At 44.5% G+C, this 17,835-nt stretch overlaps 1 protein-coding gene across 1 annotated transcript in view; it reads left to right on the forward strand.

Moving 5' to 3' along the window:
- Nucleotides 1-17,835, forward strand: part of LAMB1 (laminin subunit beta 1) — a 74,781-nt gene that overhangs the window by 16,016 nt on the left and 40,930 nt on the right. Inside the window, exons 7-12 of the mRNA XM_030307758.1 lie at nt 2,644-2,846; nt 4,922-5,042; nt 6,503-6,691; nt 7,176-7,355; nt 7,490-7,602; nt 9,092-9,171. Of these exons, the coding sequence (XP_030163618.1) occupies nt 2,644-2,846; nt 4,922-5,042; nt 6,503-6,691; nt 7,176-7,355; nt 7,490-7,602; nt 9,092-9,171 (886 nt within the window). The remainder of the gene's footprint in view (nt 1-2,643; nt 2,847-4,921; nt 5,043-6,502; nt 6,692-7,175; nt 7,356-7,489; nt 7,603-9,091; nt 9,172-17,835) is intronic.

Genomic DNA, 17,835 nt, shown 5'->3' on the forward strand with positions numbered 1-17,835 from the left:
GAGAGAGTTCTGGGGGAGAATCCAAAGTCTCAGCCATGCTCCGTATGCTGAGTAAGGTGGCGGTTGTCCTTTCCATTTAACAGATGAGCAAACTGAGGCTCAGAGAGTTAGAATAACATGCATGTGGTGACATGACCATTTAGTGTCAGGCAGGTCCTGAAGCCATACGTTAGGATTCTAAATTTAGAGTTCTTTCCAGCATTTAACATCCATGCTTCTGCTGTTAAAAAATTACATTTCGATCATCTTCAGAGGCAAAATGTGAAATACTTAAGAGTTCAGAGTCCGACAGACCTGGGTTTAAATCCCATTTCTAGCATATCCTAGCTCTGTGACGTGGGGCAAATGACCTGCTTAAACCTGGTTACAATTGGGTTTTTTTTAGCCTCTGTTTTTTCATCTGTCAGTGGAGATAGTAATAGTGACCTGAGGGTCATTATGGAGGGAAAAGGAGTTCTGTAAATGACTTTCCAACGTGCCTGACACATGGAAAGTGTTCAGTGAGTCAAAGAAGCTGCTGTTGACGACGGTGCCATCAGCCACGGCCTGTGTCTTGCCGTGGACCCAGTCCCCTTCCTCAGAGTGAAGGGATGAGACTCTCTGTCCTGCGGATAAGTTGTAGTCTGCTGAGCAGAGAGGCAGGACCGATTCTTGGTGCTCCTTCCTCACTGAGGATGGCCTTGTTTGGAACCACGGTGCCATGGAACCTCCCAGCACGAAGCATGAAAGAGTAGAAGGGAAAGCATCCAGGAAATATTGCCAGAAAAGTGCTATTTTCCCACTTAAATTAATTTTACGTGTGGCCCAGACTGTCTCTGGATTGTAATTCACTCATTCATTCTATTGTAAAACAAATATTTAATGGCACATCCAGTTCTGGCATTTCGGAGTGAGCTCTGTGAGACCTGCCCTCCCTGCTCTCCAAATCCAGTTGTGAGAAACGTCCACATGGTCTCCAGGACAAACACCTCACGGGGCCCTAGAGGGACTCGTGGTCTGCTCCTCGTTGGGTGAAATTTGTGGGACTTGGAAAATTGGCTGCCGTTATAGTTCCTTGTTTTTCATTGTTAAATGGCCTCAGAAAAATTCAAGAGGCGTCCATTTTAACTGATCACGTTTTCGATTGACCTTGTCCTCGCGGGAACAACGTCTCTTTCATCGTCCCTATTGTGGAGAGCTCAGAGACTCTCTTCACAAGTGGTTTTGCCTCAGTATACAACAGCGGTCAATATACAAGGCTTAGTTGTTGTTAACTGTGGTAGGAGAGAGTAGAAGGAGCATATTTGCTCTTCTGAGGCCTTCCACAAAGATCAGTTCAAGGGCTTCTAAATACTCCAGCTGCTCTCCAGCTTTGTTGTCTGGCCTCTTGTCAATAGGCGCTTGTGCTCGTTCTGTGCAGGAGGAAATGTTGGCATTCATAAATTCCATTCAGCTAAGTTGTACCACGGTTTCTCTGTTTTGTGTTTGATTTTTACAAAGAGCCTAAGTTTAATGCATGGACTCATGGACTTTCTCTTTCAACCCACAGCTATTTCTATAGTCTTCATTGTAAGCTCTGCATAGATTTTCAGTAGTTAAAATTGTATCAGGGCTTTGAATGTATCTGACGCGTGGGGCCAACGCCCCGTCGTTCCGTTGTTCCCTGTTGTAGAGAATGTATCAGCCCAAATGAAAGTAAAGCTTGGGAGAAACCCCAGGCTACACAGGGCATAGGAGGGCTGATGGACTCATCGGTGTTTTGGGGTCCACTTAGTAATTGATGAAAGCATTGGTAGAGAAGGTTGAATGGCTTCTGGCTTATCAGGTTACTAATAGAATGTAATTGCTAGCCAGCTTCTGTAGTAAGCATTCATCTATAGACCCAGGAGAGAGAAGAAAAGATCTGAGAAATTGATCTACAAGTAACTTACATTTAGGGGGGAAAAAACAAAAACTTGCCCAACCTCCTGATTCTGAGCTGCTTTATCCCTATGCCTCGCTGTGGATGGCAAACTAGGACAAAAAAGTGGGAGACTGTGACGTTGTGTAGAAATTTGATGGAGACCTTCTGTCCCTGGATAGTAGTTATTCCATAGTGTTAAATCTATTTTAGCAACTTGGATTTCATCTTTGTCGTGGGAAATTTCAGAGAGTATTTTCCTCTCCAAAAATAAACACGAAAATGTTTCGTTCTATCTTACAATAATGAAGACAATTGGAGTGTGCCGCTCAACCCCCTCCTACCTGAATAGAACTCTCTGATTTTGAGACTGACGCTAGTTGCTGTGGGCACCACATGGAATTGCGATGGTTCAGATTACTCTGTGCCAGTGGGTTCTTGCAGTCCTGCAGCCGTGTTCTTAAATTTCTCTGCTTTTGCGCTTTTTCCTGAAACAGTCTGCAAGCACATCCGTCACAGAATAGATGTTCTTACTAAACTAGTAAGGAGGCAGCAAACCTTCTTTCTTCCAGAGACTCACAGTCTTAATATACTTATTAAACTTTACTAGCGTGGTCATCTAGATCATACAAGGGGGTAACCTTTCCTTTACTTCGGCATTTTTATCTGCCGTGCCTTTCTATAAAGAGAAGAGGTGTTGTATAATTGCAAAACAAGTCTTGCTGGTGTGATCAGACTTTTCATCTTCTTGGTGACCTTTGTAGATCTCTTAAAAATCACCAACTTGAGAATCAAGTTTGTGAAGCTCCACACTTTGGGAGATAACCTTTTGGATTCCCGGATGGAAATCAGGGAAAAGTATTACTATGCAGTTTATGATATGGTGGTTCGAGGAAATTGCTTCTGCTACGGTCATGCCAGTGAATGCGCTCCTGTGGATGGAATCAATGAAGAAGTAGAAGGAATGGTGAGTGAGTGCTGTGGGGGGGCTTTCTCCTTCATACAGATGATTCCTGAAAGCAATTTGAATCTCGTCTTACCTTAAACCTTGCACAATTTCTAGGGGTTTTAGTTTTCCAGACTGACTTGGAGCTCTTTCCGCCATTACTGGTGGTTGATGGTTTTCTCTTTGTTAACATTCTTAGACTGTGAGAATATAAAAGCTTTTCATTTCATGGGCGAAGAACTAATTTTGGGAAATTGTTGCAGCAAGCTGCTACTACAATAGATATTTTTTTGTAGTCAAAAAGGAGGAAAAAGCTTTCTACATAGCCAGTGCATCTTTTCCTTTAGGGAAGATTAGACACCACAAACATCCCCATCTTTATGCTACAAGGCATAAAGTGATCCCAGTCCAGAAAACCTGGACATTTGAACCTGGAACCACGAAATATGATTTCGGAATCCAATGGGCTTTGTTTCTTTATATATTTCTTCTAGTTTCATTCTTTTCCCACTTTTATGCCAAATATACGTGTTGTCAAATTACGTACTTCTAAAAATTGGGGGTTTGGATGATTTGCCAAATGGAGAAAGTCGGGGTTATTTTACCAGTCTCTAAGTGAACTGCTAATTCTTATAGACCCACAGGATTTTAGAGCTAAACAGGATTTATTCAGCCAATTATCCTTGTAAGAAGAGAGCAGGGATTAAATAGTTCACCAAAGGGCCCTAAGTAAATGGCAGATGGAAATTCAAATCTTACCCTCCTGGACTCTGCCCCAGGATTCCTTCCATTAGACATTGGGCCTCCCTCGTTGAAGAGTGTAAGGCTTCCTTACTTGCCGTTTGCTTTTTCAAAGATCGTTAGTCCTCATCAAAGAAGGTCCAGGATTGAGTGTATTCAACTGCCTGAAACTTCCGCCTTCATTCGCTCCAGTTAGAACATTTGCTACGTAGATAAAGTGGCATTTTCAATGGGGCCTCAAAGGAGGACCTGTCCTTGTAATCTCTTGCTACATTTTTCAGGGAATGCTAGGTAGATAATGTTTACTTTGCAGGATAACAAGCCTGGCGTGTAGCTAAGTCCTACAGGCCCGTCACTGTCACGGGTCTCAGTACATTATGCTGTTAATTCAGACACTGTAGGGTCCTGTGGCATGTGCTTTGGGTCTGTTTTTTAGTCTGCAGAAAACTAGCTTGTAATGAGATGATTTTAGTCTTTTGCTCTCTGCACTCTTGTCAAGGTGAGTCCAGGGCGGACCTGTCTGTCCTGTTCCTGAATTCCATTCTGTAGAAACTAGTGTTAAGGTGAGGTGCCTAAGTACATGCATATTTGGTAGACTGAAAGAATTTATCATTTACGTGCCTCAGGGGCTTAGGCATATCTTGCAAGAGACACGGTGCAAAAGAGTGCATCCTAGGCCCTTCACAAAGCAAAATAATTTATATTTTTCCCCCCAAGATTTTAGATTTCCTTTCTTAGAGAAAAAAAGCAAATGTGAATGTGGCAAATGATTAATATTTTGAATCTCATTTCGGTTGGGAAAAAAAATGAAGTGCTTTGCCTGAAGTCAAAAACAAAACAAAAGAAGCAGAAAAACCCATTCTGTTCTGTGATTTAGTGGTAAAATTTGCAGTAATGTGAGTTGGTTTCCAGTGGTATGCATACATTTAGTTCTGCATTATAACTTTTGTTGATTTCTCTTACAATAAGTTTCTTTTTGACATAGTTTTTTTTTTAACTCTTAAGTACCTAGTTTTTGTGTTTTGTGGGGCTTTTTTTGTTTTTTGTTTTTTGTTTTTTTTCTAATTTTTAAGTGACCGATTTTATTCATCTGGGTTCTTTGATCCCTACTTCAGTCACATATTTATTGAGTATCCATTATATAATAGGAACTGTTCCTAGAGATGGGAGTTCAAGCCACCAAAAAGACAGAACTCCCTTCAGGGAGGGATAGAATTAAAACAAATCTTCATTGCGCTGAGCTAGAGATGCGGATTAGTAGGAAAGGGGTTTATTGCTTCCACTGATGGTGGAGAAAACCTGGCCATCAGGTTGCATGTCTAACTTTGCTCTTTCCTGTTTGTGTAACTTTCAAGGTTCATGGGCACTGCATGTGCAGGCATAATACCAAGGGCTTAAACTGTGAACTGTGCATGGATTTCTACCACGATTTACCTTGGAGACCCGCTGAAGGTCGAAACAGCAATGCCTGTAAAAGTAAGTCTCCGTCAGAGGGACGTCCAGACTCCAGGACCCATTTTCTGATTAGAGCTACTATAAGAGTACGTGATTTTTGCAAAAGGAAGAAAAGTTAGTACCCTTTTGCCAGCGTCACCCAGATACTCTTAGGAAACCAATATCCACTCAGTTCAATCAATACATTAGCATTCAGAGCAGTAGCCAGGGGCTTGGCAGACTTAGAAGTTGGAGATGTTGTCCCTGACTCTGTACCTGTCTCAAAGAGGAGCGCGAGAGAAAAATGAGAGAAAAATACGGCACGGTAGATCACTAAGGTATAAGAGGCTTATACCTTATACCAGTTGTTGGCCCTGTCTCTGTTCCACTCTGGCTGCAGCCCATGGCATACGTCCGGCCAGCTGGCCAGCCCGGTGGCATTCTCTGGGCAGACGTGTAGTTTGAAACACCTCCCGCCCCCCACAGTGATTCCAATGCCTGCCCCTTCCCCCACTGAGGCCTGTTCTAGAAGTTCAGAAACCAGTGAGGGCTGGAGTGGTCAAGGATTGTTATTAAGTACAACCCTTTGATGATAGCTGAGATTGTTGAGGTAAGAAGAAGAAAGGGAGGTGGGGGGAGGGGGGAGGGAGAGAGGGAGGGGGAGGCGGGAAGGAGTTTAGATAAGGAGAACCGCACAAAGCCTAAAGCCCCAAGAACGTTCTTCTTAGGACCAACACCGAGTCTGCCCTGGGAGATGATTCCGACGTTTCATTCAACAGGTGTGTCAAGGGCAGGTCCCTGCTAGGCACCCAGCGTCTGTCAGTGGATACCTCACAGCCCCTCCGTACGGGAGGTTGTGTTGCAGGAGGGAGAGGATGAGGCCAGAGTGTAGAGCCCTGTGAGGGCCAAGCCAAGTTAGGCTTCGTTGTGAGAAGACAGAGGAGTCCATGTGGGTCACAGAGCAGAAAGTAAGATGATGTGACAGCCGGGTTGGACCAGCAGAGGGTCAGAAGGCTGGCCAGATGGCTGTTGCACAGACCTTAATTCTCACTGAAGAGCCTGGTCACGTGAGCTGGTGGGAATGGGAAGGAAGAGCATCACCTTGACACCACACTCCCCAGAGCTGGCGGCCCAGACAGGCTTTCCCGGAAGTATCGCCTAGAATGTCCTCTGGAGGGGTGTGTTCCCACCCTGAGTGGCACCCAGAGGCGCCCTCCACATCGTGGCTACCAGGGGCAATCCTTTCCCCCAAGTTTTCCACTCTTTGCTTCGTAGCCCGTTCTCTTCCAAAACGGGCAGATTGTTCAGTTATTTCATAAAGCTTACCCTTGGAAGGCTTCCAGCATGATGTCAGGCGGACATGTCCTTTTCCACGGGCCCCTAAGTGTTAGCTGCCTGAACTTCATCCCTGCTTTCCAAAATGAGTTTCTTCCTGGCACTCCCTCGTCCATTGGTAAGTAGATCTAAAAAAGGCTTTTCTTGACATTGGCCTTGTCACACAGAGTGTAACTGCAATGAACATTCGAGCTCGTGCCACTTTGACATGGCCGTGTACTTGGCCACCGGCAATGTCAGCGGAGGGGTGTGTGATGACTGTCAGCACAACACCATGGGACGCAACTGTGAACAGTGCAAGCCGTTTTACTTCCAGCACCCGGAGAGAGACGTCCGAGACCCTCACCTCTGTGAACGTACGTGGGGGAATTTCATGACGTTTTCCGTCCTCTTTCAATTTGATTTTTTTTTTAATGTTTATTCATTTTTGAGAGAGAGGGACAGAGCGTGAGCAGGGGAGGGGCAGAGAGAGAGAGGGAGACACAGAATCTGAAGCAGGCTCCAGGCTCTGAGCTGTCAGCGCAGAGCCCAGTGCGGGGCTTGAACTCACGAGCTGTCAAATCATAACCTGAGCTGAAGTCGGACACGTAATCAGCTGAGCCACCCAGACGCCCCAGTCACCTTTCAGTTTGAATAGGCTGGGGACCACCATCCTCTCGGGACTCCTGGTGTGAGCATGAGACTCCGCTTTATTTTAACTGCTACATAGGATGCTGGCAGCAGAAGCTGCCTGGCGCCCTGTCTTCTTTAGTCTATTTCTGTGACCTTCCGAGGGGCCGACGGGAGCGTGTGTTTATACAAACACTTACATTGTTACCTGGTGCTTTTTGTTCTTCTTAGGATGTACCTGTGACCCAGCTGGATCTCAGAATGGGGGAATCTGTGACAGTTACACCGATTTTTCTGCTGGCCTCATTGCCGGCCAGTGTCGGTGTAAATTACACGTGGAAGGAGAACATTGTGAACTTTGCAAAGAGGGCTTCTACGGCTTAAGTGCTGAAGATCCATTTGGTTGTAAATGTAAGCGCATTTGTGAAAAAGTTGGGGTGTTCTCGTGGACGCTGTTCCCGTTTGACTTTGCAGTTCTAAATCCAGACCACCTCTGGGCGCTCACTTGGTTTGTGTTTCTTTGCTTTATTTTATCTTTAATTAAGCTTGTGCCTGCAATCCTCTGGGAACGATTCCTGGCGGGAATCCTTGTGATTCTGAGACTGGTTACTGCTACTGTAAGCGTCTGGTGACAGGACAGCATTGTGACCAGTGTCTGGTAGGTAAATCCTGATTACATGGGATGAGGAGTTCGTGAAGGTGACAGGTTTTAGTGGAGAATGCCTTTCGCTACTGCAGACCCTACCATCAATCACCCTTATATATAAATGTTAAAAGACACAAGCCATTCACAGAAGAAGAATTGCCAATGAATTGATTTTAACAAGATATTCACTGTCGCTGTTAGAATTATAAAAACCACAGCGACATCCCATTTTTATAGACAGAACTAACAAGTTTTTACAAATGGGGATGCTAACTATTAGGACATAATGAGGGGCTGGTCCTCTAAGCTGCTGATGGAAATGCACAGTGGTTCATACTTGGCAAAGAAAGCATTTTAGAAATATGTTATCAGTAGCCTGTAGAAATGCACGTACCCTTTGACCCGGTAATCCCCCTTCTGGGAATCTTTCCTAATGAAATGAGCAGAAAATTGGACAGAAATGTATTCACCAGAAGACTCATTGCCTCTTGTACTAATCATAGCCAAAAACCATGGAAGCAATGGTGGGGAAAATAGTAAACTAAATTTGGGGGTTTGTATACAGTATGATAGTCAGCTGCCATTGAAAATGACAGTAACGTGAGGAAATGCTTATGCTGGTATTAAAAAATACATATATAGGATGTGAGTAGTACCTTGACTGTGTAGGAAAAAAATTCATCAAGAAAAACAAAATCTGGAAGGAAATACCCTAAAAAGTTCACTGTGGTGATTCTGGGTAGAGTAATTCCGAGAGTAATTTTTTAAATTATTCCGTGTTTTATAACGTTGTTATGAATCCCTTTATAATTTGTGAGAGGGGTTCCACTGATCCCAAATGATGTTTATGACCTATAGGCACATTCGCCTATATCCAGATGCTTAAAGTAAATTTCTGGAAGTCTGATTTAAATCAATGGACCTGGTTTTTATGTGTTCATTAGGAAATAGATATTTAGTAAGGTGCAGAGAGCTCTTCTCCCCTACATGGATTCTGTTGCATTTCTTTTTATTTCCATCTCCAGTGCTCTCAGGATTCAGTGATTTCCTCCCCTTTCAGATGTGAAAATACTTGCTTTATGCCATTTGGACGCAGATAAATCCTTGAAGAGCTTTGCCTATGAGGTTTTTGACAGGCTGAACTTATGGAAAATTTAAAGGCCTGCCAAGTAGTTGCCAAAAGTCTCTTACTGCCAGAGTACTTCTAATGAACAAGATTGGCCTCTTGGCTGCTTGCTCATATTAATAACTGGACAAAGGCTGTTGGCTTGGAAAAGCAGCTGTTCTGATCTGGCGTTACATGATGATGGCCCCAGCAACCTGCAGCTTGGGTTTCTTGAATTCAGAATGTTTATACTCCTTCCCCTTGTAGACTTTGTGCTTTCACGGTACAAAAGCGCATTTGGTGGATCAACCCAGACAGGCCATAACTTGTTCCTTGTTGGGTCTATTGTGTAATTATGGGAACCCACCTTTCGATGTTAAATCTTTTATTCTGCAGCCGGAGCACTGGGGCTTGAGCAATGATTTGGATGGATGTCGACCTTGTGACTGTGACCTTGGAGGGGCTTTAAACAACAGGTGAGTGAAGCTACACTTTCGCTCTGGTGCTCAGTCCCCTCAGTAAGCCCTCCTGACCTCTAGGAGCCGTGGGATGCTCGGTGTCTCTGAAGGAGGTGAAGTGCGTTCCCCTTGACTGTGAGGGGCCGGCCATCGCTTTCACCTGGGGTCTTAGTGTTTGCAAAGATCGGTTGTCCCAAGTTAGCTTTGAAGCCCTCAAGTACGTTTCTGTTTCTTGGCTTTTAATAATGTTGTGGTTAGTTTTGTACTTTACACTGTTTTTAAAATTTTGGAAACAATGTATGCCCATCGTTTAAAAGAAAAACATTCCAACAGCTAAGGCAGATATCCTGCCCTTCCCCTCCCCCACCCCCCATCCGCGGCTGCAAGTGCCACTGTTAGGAGTTTCTCATAGTCGAGAAACTAATAATAGAGCTCAGAATACCTATTAAAAATGACAATATCTTGTCATCCTTTCGTTTCTTCTTAGTTCCCTACAAATTTTAGGATTGGTTGTTCTAGCTCTGTGAAGAAAGCTGGTGTTACTTTGATAGGTGTTGCATTGAATATGTAGATTGCTTTGCATAGTATCGACATTTTCACAACGTTTGTTCTTCCAATCCAGGAGCATGGAATATTTTTCCATTTTGTGTGTGTGTGTTTTCTTCACTTTCTTTCATAAGCTTTCTATAGTTTTCAGTGTATAGATTTTTCACCTCTTTGGTTAAGTTTATTCCTAAGTATCGGTTGGTTTTTGGTGCACCTCTCATTTCTTTTTAAATAACATGTTAGATTAAAAAAAAATACATTTCAACATGTATTCGTGTGCCTCTTTCTTTTTAACAGCATGTATTCATCTACCTCTTCTTTTTTTCTTGGTATTCTGTCATGGGAAATTGCCACAACTTATTTCCTGTTTTTGTTTTTGTTTTTGTTTTGTATAGATAGATGAGGTTCCCAGCAATGGAACGGCTAAGTCAAGCATATGTGCGTTTTTTATTTTTATAGAGATTGTTAGATTGTTCTCCAGATTGTGCTAATATTTTTCCAGCCACCTGGTTACAAAAGCAAATTTTTTTCCCCAGCCCCACCAGCAGTTGGTATACTCCTTTTTCACCAACCTAAAAGATGGAAAGTGAGGGGCACTTGGCTGGCTCTGTTGGTAGAATGTGTGACTCCTGATCTCAGGGTCGTGAATTTGAGCCCCATGTTGGGTATGGAGCCTACTGTAAAAAATTAACTAATTAAAAAAAAAAAAAAAACACAGAAAATGAACTCCCATTAAAAATTTTTTTTAATGTTTACTTTTGGAAGCGAGAGACAGAGCACGAGCAGGGGAAGGGCAGAGAGAGAGGGAGACACAGAATCCGAAGCAGGCTCCAGGCCCCGAGCTGTCAGTACAGAGCCCAATGTGGGGCTCGAACTCATGGATCATGAGATCCTGACCTGAGCTGAAGTCAGATGCTTAACTGACTGAGCCACCCAGAGGCCCCAAAGAACTCCCATTTTGATTTGTGTTAAGAATCTTTTCATTTTCTTCTTCTTTCTGGTTTTAGTTTTTTTTCCAACCTCTAAGTCTATTAACGAAAATTGCATGCAATCGTTTTTAGTTATCAAGACACATTGGTATCCCTTGAACAGATGAGGTGCAAGCTCTACCAAAAATTAATCCCTGTACACATGTGGCAAGATGTAGATTTGTAGGAGTTAAATGAACCACCTTTGAGTCAAAGAGAATTTTGGCCTCTGTAAGTGGGTCGGACTAAGAACATCTGGTAGAGACGGTGTTAAGTGGCGTCTAAGGGGATAAGCAGATGTTTCCTTGTGGCCTGAATCTCCCCTGAGAGAGCAAAAGCTGAAGTCATCAAGCAAGCTCCGTGTACTCCCCAAACTGACTGTCTTACAAGACTGTTTCCCAACACCGTCGTAGTCTGCTGGGAAGGAATGGGATTTTAGGCAGCAAGAACATGTTCTGTTTGGCCTCTGCATTTGGGTTGGTTCCATTACAGACGCTGCAGTGAACTCAGTACAGCATGTAGCCTCTGGGACTCCAGTGTGAATTTCTGTTCTTAGAAAACCTCCAGAGGGGAGGAAGCAAGGACAGTTCCATAAAAGCAGGGAAGAAAAACTGCTAGTCTGCTTCTGGAATCACGTCTCCGACTCTCCTTTGTGACTCCCAGAACACCTGCTGATTCCTTTAGTAATTGATTGCTCAATTCAAAGCTGTCATCATTCCTAAAATCCTTCTTGATTAGATGAAAGTGGCCTACATTGTTCTCCAAATGATGTCATGAATTCAAGAGTGTCCTATGTGCCTTTACCCTAAATGGTTTCTGTTACTTACACTCCCTTCCTCTGTTTCTCTATTGCACACACATTTCCTGTCTTTAAACTGCCCACACATGGCCCCTGGCCTGTTCCTTGTCTCTCCTGCAAGAATTTATAGAACTCAGACACTCTAATCAAGAGAGTTTATGAGGTAAAAAATTTTAGGGAAGATTTTAAAGCAGGTAATTTGATCTTCCTAGCATGATTGATGAGATACCCTATTTTTTTGGCATCACTGATGAAAAAGCCTTTTTTTTTAATGTTTTATTTTTGAGAGAGAGAGTGAGAGGGAGCGAGAGAGACTGAGTGTGAGTGGGGGAGGGGCAGAAAGAGACAGAGGAGACACAGAATCTAAAGCAGGCTCCAGGCTCTGAGCTGTCAGCACAGAGCCCAATGCAGGGCTCGAACTCACGAACTTTGAGATCATGACCTGAGCCAAAGTCGGATGTTTCACTGACTGAGCCACCCAGGCACCCCAAAAATAAGAACCTTTAAATATTTCTCTACCTCTGTGACTCTGCAGTGTTTCGTAGCGATCCTTTTCAAAGTTTGCCCCCATGAGGACTTTCTCTAGGAGCCCCATACGGTGATAGAAGGTCCAATTAAGTCTTGTGAAACACCAATTCTGCTAGAAGAATGCTTGGTGCATAGTGGGCACTGAGGAGAGATACTTGCTGGGTGATTGTTTTATTGCAACCATGCATAAATATCTTCTACCTGGTAATATTCCTTTGCTCTGCCATAGGTACATGGTAGGTAGTGGAATAAACGTTGATCAAGAAAAAAATTTTGAGAAACAGAAGATATTTATGAGATAAAAACAAATTATGCACTCTTTTGGACAGGCAGTATCTGGTTGTGACCCCAAACGTTCCTCAGGTACTTTGGCCACGAGCAGAATTAAACGTGAAAACCATGTCAAGTGGAAAAATGTTTTGTGTAATGAGTCAAATGGTTTTGTTTGTGTGGAATAAAATTTTAGCAATCCAGGTCGATCACGTTGACAGGTAATCTGAATTGTGGAATATTTTAGAGAAGACCCATTTTAAGCAATGTGGCTTAAGCCAGGCTAACGAAGCTTTGCCTAGTAAATAACCTGCTTTAATAAATAGGAATGGTTGCTAGGTAAATGCTACTTGCAAGTGTTGGAAAACATTGAAAAATAGAAACGATTTTATAGCATCCTTTAAAATGTATTGCCTCAGTTAAATTTAGAGCTTTGGTGTCTGGTTTGAAGCCCACCACTCTTTTGAAGATTTCTGCTTCCTGAACTGACGACCCCAACCTTCCTTGGATGTTTCAACAACACATTACTTCTGTATTGCTTTTAGCACTTAGTGGTTCTGCTCCGTGTTATCGCTATTTGTATTTTAAAGGTCTCTAGACAGAGATTGGGTCTTTTTTTTTTTTTTGAGAGATAGAGTGAGAGTGTGCATGTGCGAGTGGGGGAGGGGCAGAGATAGAGGGAGAGTGAGGATCTCAAGCAGGCTCCACGCTCAGTGCCGAGCCCCGTGGGCTCAATCTCCGGAACCATGAGATCATGACCTGAGCCAAAATCAAGAGTTGGACGCTTAACCAACTGAGGCACCCAGGCACCACACAAAGGATTGTGTCTTGTTTGTTTTCTCATCCTTCTCCATACTCAGCATCGGGGGCCTTGTAGATGCCCAATAAGTGAGGAGCTGAAATTCATTACACTTTGAAACCAGAGCAGAAGTTAATCCGTGTTTTTGGCCGTGTATTGAGTGATAATGGTATCTCACCAGTTGTTAATTACTGTGGTGGCTGGATGTAAAGAGATTATAGAACACATTTAAGAAACTATCCTCATTGGTTAGGAGGCTGGGAGAGAAGGTCTGGACTACTGGACCCTGGACTGCTGACTGCTGATCAGTGTGGAATCAGAATTATGGAAGAGATACCAGGGTTGAATAGAGTGGTGGTTCTTATGAATGATGATGTTTTCCCCTTTTTTGTGCCTAATTTCTTAGTAATAGAGAAAAGTTGAAACTAAACAGTATTGTCTCTGCTCATCGCTATTTAAATGAAATAGAATTTCCCTTCCAGTAGAATTTTTGTAAACAAGTGGCTAATTTCTACATTTATGGGAAATCTGTTTTTAATAATCTAGGCCTTTAGCCACTGGCAAAAAAAAATTGGTCTTGTATTAGTTTTCTTTTGCTGGCATCGTAAATTACTGCAACTTCGTGGCCTAAGACAACATAAGTTTATTATCTTACAGTTCTGTATGTCAGACACGGCCAGCCTTTCTGGAATAAAATCAAGATGTTGGTAGGGCTGTGTTTATGTCTGAAGGCCCTAGGGGAGAATCTGTTTCCTGCTCATTGGAGTTGTTGGCAGAATTCAGTTTGTTTCAGCTATAGGAGGAGATTCCTGATACCCTGCTGGCTGTCAGCGAGGGGCCATTCCCAGCTCCTCGAGGCTGTCCACATCCCTTGACTCACAACTCCCATCTTCAAAGCCAACAACGGTGGGTGAGATCCTCCTCAAGTCCCATCTCTCTGACCCACTTCTCTGCCTGCCTTTTCCACTTTTAAGAAATCATGTGATTAGATTCAGCAACTCTGGATAATCTCCCCATCTCAAGATCCTTAACTTCAGTCACATCGGCAACCCCCCTGGTGCCATATGAAATCATCTATCAGCGGATTGGGGGGATAATGATCAGTTATTATTCTTGGGGGGGAGGGCATTATTTCTGCCTGCCACGGGGGTTGACTTATTTTGTCGTCCATCATTATTCTACCTTACTGATCCAGCAAATGGAATCTGTATCTAGTTATAGGGAAATTTGGTGGTACGGGGGTCAAGTGTACCATTTCTGCCTGATAGGGTTTTTACTTGAACACAAGAAGGATGATTACATGTAATCTTTTGTCTCACTATGGAGGAGGTAGGATTTGAGCTTCATTTTGGAAAGCTGAGAGAGGTTTGGAAGGTGTGATGGGTGGGCAGGAGGACCTTCCAGCTGGGAGGGGGAAGACAGGCAAAGGTCCGAAGATTGAGTGTAACATATGCGCAAGACCTGGTCTGACCGTGACCGTCTCCGCTCACATTCCCCCTCTTTCAGCCTGTCATTCCTGTCCTCTGTTTGCCTGTCAGGATCCCCTGCCACCTTCAGAGCATGGCTTCCATGACGTTCCTCAGTCCCCCAACCAGGTGAAGGGTGGCTTCCTCTGCAGCCTGTATCTTCACTGTAGCTCTGTGTAGGTACTCAGTGCATTTTGCTTTGCTGCAGTGGTCCCTTGCTTTACAGTTTATCCCCACCCCCCAGTTCGACTGGTAGTTCTTCAGGGCAAGAACTATTTTCCTCCCATTTTTCCTTCTCCATATCCTTCAGAAATAATAGACTCACCAAGGAGGTATAGATGGATTCAGAGGAAAAGTGACAGCGGGCGAAAATGTGAGGGTGTTGACACCAGGGCCAGTATTGGCTCCATAAGTACTTGTGAAAGAAGGTAAGGGGTGTGGCTCACCGGAAAACAAAGGGTGGCCACCAGAAGGAGTAGCAGTGGTCTTCAGAGGATGGTTGTGGAGGCTGCTGGAAGACAGGCAGAGGCATCAGGAGTTGTGGGAGGCTGCTAGAGGGACAGGTATGGCACGATGACACGCTGGACGGTGGTTGTGGCAGTGACAGCAAGATGACACTTCTGAGCTGAAAGACCTCTCAAAATAAGACTTGGATATCGAGGATGAAGGACAAGGAAGGTCATGTCTCGCCCCAAGTCAGAAGAATTTTAAATGTGGCAGTAAGAGCAGAGCTGAGGGTAAGTCAGTGTGAGAGGTGATGAGGTGAGTTAGAGATGACAGCGGGATGGCCGTGGGAGCATCCCCTTCGTGGCTGGAAATGGACAAGTCGAGCAGAGCTGAGTGAGGGCCAGAACTTAGGTGCATAGAGGCAGGTGGAGCCACAGGAACGCATTCACTAGAGGAGTAAGTGTCCAAGTGGAGCCAGGCCTGTCGGAGACCACGCTTCACGTCTGTGGGCACAGAGGCACGTGATCGCCAGGGCAGATGTTACGGGAACTCCTTCCATGTGACCGGGTTCTCGTGAGTGGTTTCGTCTTCAGAATTAGGAATCTTGCGTCTGCTTGTCTTTATCCTTCACCGTCATTTGCTTGTTCTCTGGTGATGGCAGGTGAGGAATCGAGTTGTTTTCTTCTTTGGCGGTTCCTGTTTTACACATTCGTTCCCTCAGGAAGGAAGGATTTTCTCTTGTCCGTATGACGTAATGCCCGATGCCTAAGTTCTTGAAAATGACTCTGTTGGTGGACTGTGCCAGAAGATGGCTAGGTCCCAACTATAGCAAGCATTCCTCCTCTGGGAATTGGCTACAGGAGGTTAAGTACTCATGCCTCTGGGTTAGAAGCCATTCATGTGATCTGCAGGAAGAAGACTTTGGGGGGGGACCATGGCAGGGCAGTTGGGGACATTGGTAATAAGCCTGGAAGCGTTCCGTCTTCCCATGAGTTGTAACTTGCCTTAGGTACTTGGTTTAAAATGCACTTTGGGAGGCACCTAGGTGGCTCAGTCGGTTGAGCATTCGACTTGATAGCAACCCAGGTCATGATCTCATGGTTGGTGGCATCAGGTCCTGCATCCGGCTCTGTGATGACAGCGCGGAACCTGCTTAGGATTCTGGCTGTCTGTCTGTCTGTCGCTCTCTCTTCCCCTCCCCCACTTGCACACATGGACTTTCTCTCAAAAATAATCATTTAAAAAATTAATTAAATAAAATGAACTTTGGGATGAGGAAAAAATTTGAACTCTGGGAGTGGGTTTAAAGTAACAATTCCAAACCCCATCTTGACTTCAACAAAGTAAAAAATGGCCACCTATGATTTGGTTTTACCTTGTGCACAAGAGAAAAGAGACATAGCCTGAGAACAAACCGAATATGTTCTAGTCTATCCAGAGGGCTTTATTTGAAACAACATGTCAAATTAAAAAAAAAAAGTTTGGGGTGCCTGTGTGTCTCAGTCAGTTGAGTGTCTGACTCCTGATTTCCCAGGGTCAGGGGAGTAAGCCTGTGTCGTGCTCCACGCTGAGTGTGGAGCCTGCTTGGGATTCTTTCTCTCTCCCTCTCTCTTTGGCCCTCTCCCCTGCTTGCACTTTATTTCTCTCTCTCAAAAAAAAAAAAAAAAAGTTCTATCATTTACATTAAATCTATTTTATTTGTTCATATTTTGTATTCAGAATGCCTATCCCTACGCATTCTGTTTGTTCAACCAATGTTTGAGTGTGATCGGTGTGCAGAGGGCTGCACCAGGTCCCAGGAGGGGGACAGGGGCATGACCGAGGTGAAGGAGGCATGGTTCCGCCTTTCAAGCAATCTGCCATCTGGTAGAGGCTCAGACGGATCTAGAGAGAAAGTGTCAAGAGAGAAAGTGATAACTGTCTTGACGGTGCAGGTAGAGAAAGCACCATGTGAGAATAGCGGGGGACCAAAGCAGACGCCATGACAGAGACGAACTGGGCTTGGAAAGGCAGGTAGGATTTGAAGACCGGTTCTTGCTTTAATGACCAGTTACTACGTGACACGCTTTGTTGTACGTGTTGTGACTACATCGTTTCTCCCGCAGGGAGGTGGTGGCAGGAAGGAGAAGGTGGTTCATTCTCTGGGGTGGAGAGTGATGGTCAGGAGATGTGACAGCAGGAGTCCTTTGTGAGCTGAATCTTTGAAAAATAGGTGGCTCTCTGCTGGGTGGATAAGACACGAGGGTATTCTCGGGTACCAGAACAACATAAGCCAAGAGAAGGGGTCATGAATCACCCTGTGCATTGCAGAAATCTTTCATATGGTTGGAGAAGCAAGGGGAGCGGTGGGGCTGGAAAGACAAGGGCCAGGCTATGGAAGGGCCAGCAGGAAGTGATGTGGTCAGTGCATCTTAGGAAGGTCATTTGGGCAGCTTTGCGGGTGGTGGTGGTTTAGCTTGGGAAGTTGGAAGACTGGCAACAAGAACACTGATGGGAAGACCGATTTTACCGTGAGTGAGAGAGCGCAGAAAGGCATAGCCCAGCCGGTGCGAAGAGCGAGACAAAGCGCAAGATCCTAGACCAAGAAATCACATAATTGGGCTCCTCCTTAGTTATGAAAGACTTGAGAGAAGAGCTTCTAGGTTTCTGACTTGGCTGACCTCGTGGCTGGTGGTGTCCTCTCCCCAATAGAGGACAGGGGAGGGATGGAGTGTTGCCCTTTGTGATCTGTCATTAGCCACTGGGACAGCTAAGTTGGAACCATCCTTCTGGGAGTCGGATATTTGTGTCTGAGGCCCAGGAAAGAGAAATCAGGCATAAGATACAAGATACCAAGCAAACACATTGGTGATACCTACA

Source organism: Lynx canadensis, chromosome A2 (genome assembly GCF_007474595.2).
Source record: "Lynx canadensis isolate LIC74 chromosome A2, mLynCan4.pri.v2, whole genome shotgun sequence".
NCBI lineage: Eukaryota > Metazoa > Chordata > Mammalia > Carnivora > Felidae > Lynx > Lynx canadensis.